The sequence below is a fragment of the Microtus ochrogaster genome, linkage group LG5 (genome assembly GCF_000317375.1).
Source record: "Microtus ochrogaster isolate Prairie Vole_2 linkage group LG5, MicOch1.0, whole genome shotgun sequence".
NCBI classification, from domain to species: Eukaryota; Metazoa; Chordata; class Mammalia; order Rodentia; family Cricetidae; genus Microtus; species Microtus ochrogaster.
Window position 1 is genome coordinate 66,461,812 of NC_022031.1, and position 11,401 is coordinate 66,473,212.

Sequence of the window (11,401 nt, forward strand, 5' to 3'; positions counted from 1 at the left end):
TGGCCCGCCACCACCACCGCTCGGGCTGCTGCTCTGAGACCAGCAGCCATTTCTGCCTGGGACTGGCTGCTCCCAGAGCCTGCTGCCTGCCACCACATGGCCTGCCGCCACCATTTGGGACCTACAGCATTTCTGCTGCCTACTGCCGCTGGGGATCTTGCCTGCATTTTTTAAAAAGAACAACATGCACCCCTCGTGGTCCTGACTTCCTTGCTCATGTTCTCCCTCCTTCTCATTGGGACCTTGGGAGCTCAGTCCAGTGCTCCAGTGTGGGGCTCTTTTGTTTTCCTTACCAATGATATCCTGAGCTAAATAGTCACTTAGGTACTTATTAGTCTTACTATTCTTCCTATTCCTCATAGCACTTAATTCAAATTTTGTTACATGTATGACCCACAACATTAGGTTTAATTTGTGATTAAAATCTAGCACCAGAAGATCAGTGTACTGGGCTTCATTATGAAGTTCAGTGGGGGTGTTTGTTTGTTTTAAAAAAGAAACTTGCCTTGACTGGCCTTGAGCTCTATCTTCATGCCTCAGTCTCCTAAGTACTAGCATTGCAGATATGTGGCACCATAAAGCCTTCTCTATTTTCTTATTCCTGGGAATGAGAGTTTTTAAAATCAGTTCTCACTGAAGTAGAACAGAATCAACAGTCATATGTCAAATACCAAGAATCCAAACTTGGAATTAAGTGCTATTTCAGGACTTTTGATCTAGCAGAATAAAAAAATCTCATTCATGTTGTGTAGGCATTATGATTCATAACCAATTTCACAGTTCACAAAACATTTCCAGGTATTTTAGGTCCCTTCCTAAATTGGAAGATAAACCCAGTAAGTGAAATCTAAGTATCAGATAAGGAAGTTACAAAGCCAATGGCTCCACAGCTTGCTTAACACCCCAGAGCTAGGAAGTATACACAGCTTGGATTTGTATTACACAAAACAGTCCTTGGCTTCAGGAGGCTGGAGAAGGAACAGCGTAAGGTTTACTTTCTGCCCATAGAAGCTTACACTACAGTTAAGGAGGAAGCTTAGTAGTAGAGTGCTTGCCTGGCATGTGTTTAGCATGTTCCAGGCTGAGGGTTCAAGTCCCAGTGTGCAAAAAAGAAAAGGAAGCATATTCTCTCTCTCTCTCTCTCTCTCTCTCTCTCTCTCTCTCTCTCTCTCTCTCGCTCCCCTCCCCCCACATATCGTACCATAATGTAGCTTATGGATAGAAGATGGTTGTAGTTGAAATTTTTGGGGGGTCACCAGCCAGCTCTCAAATAAAGACTCTGAAGCTTATTATTAATTATGAATCCTCAGCATTAGATTAGGCTTGTTCCACTAGCTTGTTTAACTTAATTTAACCTGTTTCTATTCATCTACATTTTGCTTTGGGGCTTTTTACCTTTTCTTTCTGTATATCCTACTTTCCTGCTTCCTATGTGTCTGTCTGTCTCTCTGGCCCCTGGCAAGTCCCTGGCATCTCTTTTTCTTTCTTCCTTCAAGCTTAAATTCTTCCTCCTATTTATTCTTCCTGTCTGGAATTCCTACTTATACGTTCTCCTTTGCTATTGACTGTTCAACTTCTTATTAGACCAATCAGGTGCCTTAGTCAGGCAAGGTAAAACAGCAACACTTTACATACTTAGACAATTATTCTGCAACATAAATAAATGCAACACATCTTTACATAGTTAAACAAATGTGGCACAAAGCAAATATCCACAACAGATAGTATTTTATTTCTTCATGTAACACTTCAGTCTACAGCTGGAAAGGTAAGTGAGGTGTGGAGGCCTGGAAAAGTGAGCTTATTTTCACATTGACCAAAGGTCAGAGAGTAGAAACTTACCTCTAGTTCCTTCAAGGTTATTGTGCTTCTACCTCAGACAAAGGTCCCACCTAGGTGTGGACCAGAGAGTTCTGCTCTTTCAAGGTTATTGTCAACAGGTGTGGCTAATAGCCAGATCTTGTACTCCAGGAATTGAGAAGTAGTTTGTTCCTACCTCATATAAGAGTCTAAGGATCAAATTAAATTCCAGTTTCCTTTATGGAGATAACTTGGGATTCCACCCAGAGAGTGGTTTGCCTACAGAATATTTTGATCTATTGTGTGACAGTGACTTGTTTTGTTCTACCAACAGAATGTTTAACTATGAATGTAGCCCATGACCTTCAACTGATATGTTCATTTCTTTGTATCATGCTAATACAGTCTTTTGTCTTACTCCTACCTTTTGGGGGTATTTTAAGCAGTTGGAAATTAAATGTGGGCATATTTTCAGTACTCACTGGAATTCCCTCCTGATACTATCCTATATGTTTCTTCATTTTATTATTTTCATTTGTGTCTTCATATTCTTTACTATATTTCTAAATCTCCATGCCTCTACCCTGGCAAGAGATATTTTTGTTGAGGCTGGTCCCTGATGGTGAGGTTAATGTCTTTTGGCAGGTTATATATGCATATGTCATAGATGCTGTACAGGATTAGTTTCACTGCATGTTAAGGATCGCAAAGTTGAAGTTTGCCAGTTCTGTGTCACCAGGGCCACTATAGCAAAGGGCCTCTAGAAGTAGGCTTGAAATGAGGGTTAATGCATTTGTATGCAAAATTCAAGACATAGCGGACAATGAGGACTACTGAGAACTCAAGAACAATGGCAATGGGTTTCTGATCCTACTGCACGGACTGGCTTTGTGGGAGCCTAGGCAGTTTGGATGCTCAACTTGCTAGACCTGGATGGAGGTGGGGGTTCCTTGGACTTCCCACAGGACAGGGAACCCTGATTGCTTTTCGGGCCGAGGGGGGGGGACTTAATTGGGGGAGGGGTAGGGAAATGGGAGGTGGTGGCGGGGAAGAGACAGAAACCTTTAATAAATAAATAAATAAATAAAAAACAAAAAACAAAAAAAAAGAAATGAGGGTTAAAAGGGAAACAGATATTTTCTAGGAAAATTAGGTAAAGGGAATTTGTGACTGAAGAGATATGTATAAAAAATGTCAAAAGCTTCTGACCCAAGGATTGAAAGATGGACAGGCAGAGGTCAGTTGACAGTTCAGTGGAAGCCACTAGTGTACCATGGAACAGCAATAGTGTTGCATATTCATCTAAATATAAAACAAAAGTAAATCCCAGAATGTGGCACAAATTGTGTCTAATGATTCAGAGAAAAGTCTTTGTAATAACAGTCTTCCTCCTATATGTATTTTTACTTTTTCACAAAAGTTTTTAGTGTGTGTGTGTGTGTGTGTGTGTGTCCACAGGTCAGAAGTAGGTATCCACTCCAAATGGTCCTGGAGTTATAGACAGTAGGGAACTGATATGGGTGCTGGGAACTAAAACCTAGTCCTCTGCAAGAACTGCAAGTATTCTTAACTGCTGAGGCATCTCTTTGGCCCCCGTATTTTAAATGTAAAAGGAATCTGTATGTGTGTGTATACAGTGAAAAATTTCCAATATTTCTTATATGCCACATCACTTACTCTTATCTTCAGGTAATATATAATATTATATATTCTAATATATTGTTATAATAACTGTATTTAGTTTCTTTTAAATCATTACATATTCTTTGCATCTAGATAATAATATAACTTATTTTTTCAAAAATATAACACCTTTTAAAAAGCTAAGACATATCATCCCACACATGGTCCTCTTTGCTTAGCTCACTTCATGAGAGCTAATTTTGGTAATCTTTTCACTTCCAGTTTACAGGAGTTTCTTATTTTAGTTTTAAGTTTTTCCAGCTATAGAATATTCCATTATAATTGTAATGATCTATTCTGTCCCTTTAAGAGACAAGCCACACCCACTTCCCCCCTCCACTAAGGCAGGCAGACCTTCCTTCCTGTGTTTAGCCTGAATTCCTTCCTTTTCTGTCTCTCTTTCTAAGGGGCAGCTTCTGCCTCTACTCACTTCTCCCTTCCCACTCCTGTCTCTCCCTCCCTCCCTCCCTCCCTCCCTCCCTCACCCCTCTCTCTGTCTTCCTTTTCTTTTCCCCTTCCCCCTTCCCCCTTCATAACCCACTAAATAAATATTCAACCTCACTCTGAATGGTGTGCCTATCCATGCCTCTGTCTCTCGCCTCCCACCACATGGCTCCCTGCCCAGGACCAGCTACCTTCAGAGACCTGTGGTATGGTCTCATAGCATGCTCATCTGTCTGTCTCTGCTCATGGCCCACTGTAGCCATTCATGGAACCGTGCCATCCCTACCTGGGACTGGCTGCTCTCAGAACCTGCTGTTCGCTGCCTGCTGCCACATGGCCCACTGCTTCTGCTCAGGGACCTGCACCAGTCCCTGCCTAGGACTGGCTGCTCTTGGGACCAGCTGCCCACTGCTGCTGCTCAGGGACCTGCAGCATTTCTGCCACTGCAGCCACCAGGGATCCTGCTGCATTTTTAATTTTTCCATTACAGTAAGAATGTCCCCAAACTTAATTAACTAGTTCCCTACAGAGGGTCATTTGATTGGCACCTGTGGAGGATTGGATGAGAATGTTCCTTATAGGTTATGTCATTTGAATACTTGGTCCCTAAGATGGAGGATGGCAATGTTACAGGAACCTAAGGAGGTGTAACCTTGCTGTAGGAGGTACTTCCTGGGGGTAGACTTTGAGGTTTCAAAGCCTCAGTGCTCTTTCTGGTTCTTTCTCAGCTTCCTGTTTGGTGTTCAAAATGTTAAGTTCTCAACTTCAACTCCAGCTGCCATGCCTCTTGTCTGTCATCATGGACTCATCTGTCTGGAACCAGAGGGTCAAATAAACCATCCCTTCTATAAGTTGCCGTGGTCGTGGCATTTTATCACAGCAGTAGAAAAGTAACTAACACAGCACCCATCTTTTGCTGTGTTATGATAATACAAATAATAATAATACAACAAAAAGCATTTGCACATATGTCCTCTCACGTGTGTAAGCCTCAAGATGGAAGGTGAAACTTCCTGGCACTATTTTTATGCATTTGGAAATTTGATTGGTTCTGCTAACCTGTCCTCTTTAAGGGCTTCTTATTCACCTAACCATTTCCTTTTCTAGAATGAGAGTCCTTTTAAGGCAGGAATTATATCTTATCCATATTTTCTTCTTTGGACTTAGCCAGAAAGTGTTTAATGTATGCCAACTGCATTAGTTCCTACTTAAAGGCACAGTTGGGAAAGGACTGGAGATCAATTCCCTTTAAAGAGACCTTATGGTCAGGAATATAAAGTGGGCATCTTTCATTACCTTCCCAAAAATTTGTGTCAAGGAGAACAATGTGAAAATCCATTCTAGAGTATTGTCCACACCCCAGAGCCAGTGCACTCTTTCATTGTGTTCAGAAAAGCCTATTCATTACTCAACTTCAGGTATTGGCATCTCTACCTTGTCTTTTTCTAAGAGGTATGGCTATTTCCACAATTATTTGTAGTTGACATTCTGATGAAAATGGTGTGTTGTTTTCAAGAGTAATAGCTTCCTTCTTCTGTTCCCAGGAAAGACTGACTTGCACTGACTCCCATGACTAGTTCATGCTTCAATTAGTCAGAGTCAGACTTGGAATGGGTGAGTGTTTCTGACCACATTTGTCCAGTGATACCCACAAGTCAGCACAATCCTGAATATGAAGATTCCCAAAGTTTTTTACTGGACAATTTTATTTTCTGTCTTCTAAAGTTACTTGAATACCATGTATTCTTTGTAAATGATTCTAAAATAGTCTGCTGCTATCACATCAGAACAGGTTTAAAGACTACAGGATTTAACACAGTGAAAAAAAATTCAATTTTTGATAAGTTAGCTTTTCCTCTGCAAAATGCACCTGCTTCAACATAGTACTGTGACAGCACAGTTTTACCTTCCCTTCTTTATTCACAATTCACATAGTGCATACTCTGCAAAGGTAAACAGAAGTCCTTAAGTCCTTAACTTTTATCCCAGAAGATCCTCTTGATTGATTCTTAGCCATGAGTTGGCTCAAAGGGTACCTGCAGCCGGGCGGTGGTGGTGCACACCTTTAATCCCAGGACTTGAGAGGCAGAGGCAGGTGGATCTCTGTGAGTTCGAGACCAGCCTGGTCTACAAGAGCTAGTTCCAGGACAGGCTCCAAAACCACAGAGAAACCCTGTCTCGAAAAACCAAAAAAACAAGGGTACCTGCATATTCACAAAAGCAACAAATACCTTGCTTTCCAGAGCTGTTACTTCCTAACATCCTAGAAATGGACTAAGTAGGGCAGTCTGTGTTATTTCTATTAGTAAAACAGAATTGGCATCAAAACAGCACAATTCGAGTCATCTCTCTCTCTCTCTCTCTCTCTCTCTCTCTCTCTCTGTGTGTGTGTGTGTGTGTGTGTGTGTGTGTGTGTGTTGCTGGAGATGTTCCTTAGAGCTTCATGCATGACTAGGCAAGTAGCAAGCACTCTATCACTGAGCCATATCTCACAATGTACCCTATGTCTCTTAGTAGAAATCAAGTGGAAAAAGAAGCACTGATATCTCTATTTTCTGTTGTTGGCAGCCTGTAGGTTGCTCACAGCCAGTCTAAGCCTCAGTGTACTCAGGTGTATGAGGACAAAAAGTTCTTAATTAAGGAGTTAGAGGTATGTTTCAGAGATTTAGAGTGCTTGCTGCTTTTGCAGAGCTATATATCAAGTGATGTGCAGCTTTCTACAACTACAGCTCCAAGTCATCCATGCCCTCTTTTGACCTCTGTGGACACCTGCACACATGTGGTGTACACATACCCAAAGGTACATATTTTAAAAATGCTTAAAAGGTTTTCTCATCTGGATATTTTTTTCAGCGTCTATGATAACTCAAATGTGGTTAGCTTTTGGTGTCTGAATTTCTGGGTATCTCCCAATAGTTGTCTGTCACACAAATGTATGTAAGGTTGGAAGCAGTCCCTATAAGCTGTTATGAGGTTCTGTTTTTCTGTTTGGTCAGCCCACCCTTCTGAGTTCTGAGTGTGTAGACAGATATCTGAAAATTAAATAATTGAAAAAAATTTGTACTGAGAAGAAAGAAAAATCATGAGATATAATGATGATAAAGCAGTGATGAACTGGGCAGCATTTCCCAACTAGGATACAGGGATGCCTTCTCATAGTTCGCTACCCCTTAGTGTTGTTTGTGAAGTTATATGTGTGGGCACATGTACAGTTTTCTAAGAAGCATCATTCCTGAGGTCTCAAAAAGGGATTGAAAACTTGCCTTGAAAATAAAGATATTAAATCCAGTTAGGCAACTGTTCTAGGCCAGATACATTTTACATAAATTTCTTTCTTCTCTTCCCTTTCCTCTTTCAGTGAATCTTTTGGCTAAAATGTTCCATGGCAAAATCATTGTATAAATTTAAAAAAGAAAAAATACGTTTATTTCATTTTTAATTATGTGTACTCACATGTGTGAGGGGTGGGTATGTGTATATTTGAATGGGGATGCTTTTGGAGGCCTGAGGCATCAGATGCCCCTGTAGCTGATGTTCCTAGATGGTGGTGACCTTTCTACCTAGTGAGGGTATTGGGAACTGAATTCAGGTCCTCTGCCAGAGCAGTTCTTATTCTTAACCACTGAGCTATCTCTTCAGCCCCTCTTGTAACCTTTAATTCTTTATTTATGTCCTCCTTACTTTTTTTTTGTTTGTTTTTCGAGACATGGTTTCTCTGTGGCTTTGGAGCCTGTCCTGGAACTAGCTCTGTAGACCAGGCTGGTCTCGAACTCACAGAGATCCGCCTGCCTCTGCCTCCCGAGTGCTGGGATTAAAGGCATGTGCCACCATCGCCCAGCCTCCTCCTTACTGTTTTATACCCTAGAATTCTTTCTACAACTTTGATACTTCTTTGATTTCTCTCTGATATGAGCAGTGAGTGTCTGGTGTCAAATGGCAGCTCAAGTTTTGCTTGCATTTAAATTAGCATTTTTTATTGCTTGTAGAGGCTTGACTCAAAACTAAATAGAATTTATCCAAAAGGCTGACTTCTCTCTGAAGCATGTATTCTTCCCTGTGTTAAAGATTTTTTTCTACTTTAATTTATACAGTCATTTCTATAAGCAATTAACATTCTCTAGTCACCAAACTCCTAACTGTATTTGGAATTATGTATCATTGTTTGTAGTCAATAGAATTACATATCATTTGAAAGATCTGTTTATAAAGTAAATTGAAAGGCAAGACAAGGCTGATATCACCTTGAGCCCTTAATGCTGGCTACAACTAGTCACTGTTATATAATGGTGATCTTAGCTTCCTTCAGCCTTACAACGAAGTTAATTATCAAAGTCACCTTCAAAAGGTTTTTTTAAAAACATGGTTTGTTGTCCACCCCCAAACCATGTATGCCACCTAATTCATTACTTTTCCAAGAATTTTTCCCTTATTGCTTTTTCTTCTAGTATAATCTGGATGTTTCTCAAAATGAGTAAACAAAGCTGTTTTTAATAATAAAACAGTTACAGATGTGTATTTTTTGTTAAGGTTTAAGAAAAATGTGATTTAAGGAAAATTATCATTTACTGGGTACATATCTATTTTTCTCCTTAATAACTAAGTAGGAATTCTTTCCCTGTGTATAAGGGAAGACTTTTGAGGCTCAGAGACTTTGAAAACTCAGTCACCAACTTAGATGTAGCAGAGATTAAAACCAAGACTTTTAATCCACCACACTCCTGGCTTTTCTTTTTCACTTGTCTTTCAGTTAAAGGCAAATCTCAAACAAATTTTCAAATCAATACTGAAAAGCTGGAGCCAGACAAAAATCTCTCTAAACCAAAACTCTTAGCTGTTTCTTTCTCCATAGACTCATGTTGGTGAAGGATATTACCTAGTAATGTTTATAGTTATATGGATAAAAAGAGAGTTAGGATGACAAAGGAAACACAATATTTTAAAGTATAATTATCAGAATATATTAAGAATGTGTAAAATATGCTCTTAACTGAGACATTACAAATCAAGGTAAAAATATCCTTGAAATTAGAGTAGCATCTAAATTCAAACTAAAAAGTATTAATATATTTGAGAATACTTGCAAGAACATCAGGGGATAGCTGTGGGTTTCTGGGTGGATATCAGTAGCAGGTGATGCTCAGACCACTGGCCATGGTTTATCACCTGCATTCACAATGGAAGGGAATGTTAAACTATTAAATTATATAAATGGATATCAATCTTTTTTCCTCACATCCAAGGTCCCTAAACCAAAGGCATCTGAATTCCAGGACTAAGAACCTGTTCTGACCTTCTGAGTAGGTAATTGCAGCCCCTTTTCCTCCCTTCCAGAGGGCAATATCATTTTTGTTTGTGTTTCTTTTAATGGGATGAGGTGAGGGACTTACCTTCCAAGGTCTCACACTGCACTAGGTTGACATAGTCCTGCTGAGTTAGAAGGCTGGCTTTACATCCCCTCACCAGGCCCTCCAGGTAGCCGTGATCCACATTGAAGTGTAGCTCTGCAGTTTCAAGCATAGTGCTCAGGCTGAAGTTGCTGCCACAGAACACTGGCCCTGGTCTGGAAAAGTGTGGATGTCTCAGTCACTCAGCTGATAGTCAGGCTGCTACTGACTAGTTTGCTCCAGTTTCAGCAGCTTTCAACACAGTGCCTGGATCTTGTTTTTATATCAACAGTGAGTCAGCCAGACGGTCTAAGTACACCCCAGGAGAAGTTCACTGTTAGGAGGAGCAAAGGTGAGAGGGTGGTTCCTGGTCATCTCTTTCTCCCATAGTCAAGGTCAAGAGAGTTTTACCACTGAGAGACTCAATGAAAGACCAGGATGTTATGTAAATACACCTTTTTCCACAGTTGAACTTTAATTATGTTACATTTTTTGAGGAATGTTAATATGAACAAAAGTTTCTTTTTTAAAACACTGAAAATGCTGGGTGTGATGGTTTGTGCCTTTAGTAGTATAACTTGAGAAACTTATGCAGATTTGCCATGAATTTACCAACTTGGGTTAAAGAGTGAAACTCTGTCTCTAAAAATAAAATAATCAAAAGGCATTCTTTAAAAAAAATATCAAATGTTTGCAGACAGAAGGGATAATTCTGTAATATAGTGTATTTGTTAAAAAATAATTAGTCATGTCTTACAATTGCCAAGGGCTGCTGGTTATTTCTTAACTAGTCTAGGACCAGAGCCTTACATTTATATAACAATAAGCCACAACTTCCTTTGCACAACTGGGCAGATTATAATGCACTTTTTATATTCTTTTTTTTTTTTTTTGGTTACTTTGAGACACTTTTGACTCCCCAAGTCACAAAGAATCAGATTTCAAAAGCTATGAGGTAGCTCAGAAAACACAGCTGGCAATGCAATAGGTGTCAACAAAGCCAGCACATAATTGTTCCAAAAGGATTACTTGTTTTCCCAATATACTTAGATCACAAACTAACAAATGTCTTCAGTGTGAATTTCCTAGGTAGGATTGCCTATGTATTCTGCCAAATGCTCACATAAAGTTAAGAAGTCAGAACTGCTCTGGGTTTTCTCAGCATGTCCACATTGACTGGAAGTAGAAGAGATCCAATCAATGTAAATGCTGCTGTAGTGTGGTGCCATTTTAATTGTATTTTAATAAAGACTGCCTGATGATCTGAGAGTAAAACAGTCCCACTGGTCAGCCATACAGACTAGGTTATGGTAACACACACCTTTAATCCTAGTAGTCACACTAGTTGCCATAGAAATCGGTGGTGCATACCTTTAATCCCAGTGGAGCATGCTTTAATGACAGCTCTAGAGAAGAATATAAAATGGGGTGAGACAGCTCTCAGTCACCATCCATTCAGAGATTCCTGGAGACAGGATCGTCATTTCAGACTGAGGTCAAGGTAAGAGCCAGGGGCTGGTTGTTTTGCTTTTCAGATATCCAGGTTGAACCCCAATTTCTAACTCTGAGTTTTTCTTAATAGTGCTTCACCATAGTTTATAAGAACCAGAGAGAATCACTCTTAGGTTTATGAAGTGCTCACATCTGAAAGTCTGCAATTGGTGGGCAACCAAGGTTTTTGTTATATTGCCATGGCCAGCCCTCCCACAATTCCACCATCTATAAATAGCCTGAATATGTTTTATCAAGAATCTTGCAAGCTTATTCATCACTTTGATAGGTCTGTATGACTGTGTGTTGTTATAAAATGATTGTATGCTGTCATTTTATTTAGTTAAAATGAATGGATGTTGAGAAACCGCCACACTGCTTTCCATAGTGGTTGCACAAGTTTGCATTCCCACCAGCAATGGATGAGTGTACCCCTTACTCCACATCTTCTCCAATAAAGGCTATTGTTGGTGTTTTTGATTTTAGCCATTCTGACAGGTGTAAGATGGTATCTCAAAGTTGTTTTGATTTGCATTTCCCTGATCACTAAGGAGGTTGAGCATGACCTTAAGTGTCTTTTGGCCATTTGAACTTCTTCT

The 11,401-nt window shown here is 39.9% G+C and overlaps 1 protein-coding gene across 1 annotated transcript in view; it reads right to left on the bottom strand.

The window, feature by feature from the left end:
- The window catches only part of Atp6v0d2 (ATPase H+ transporting V0 subunit d2), a 42,470-nt gene extending 32,995 nt beyond the window's left edge, over positions 1-9,475 (bottom strand). The window contains exon 1 of the mRNA XM_005362348.3: positions 9,315-9,475. Coding sequence (XP_005362405.1) covers positions 9,315-9,444 — 130 coding nt within the window. The 5' untranslated portion in view covers positions 9,445-9,475. The remainder of the gene's footprint in view (positions 1-9,314) is intronic.
- Positions 9,476-11,401: the final 1,926 nt, after the last annotated feature.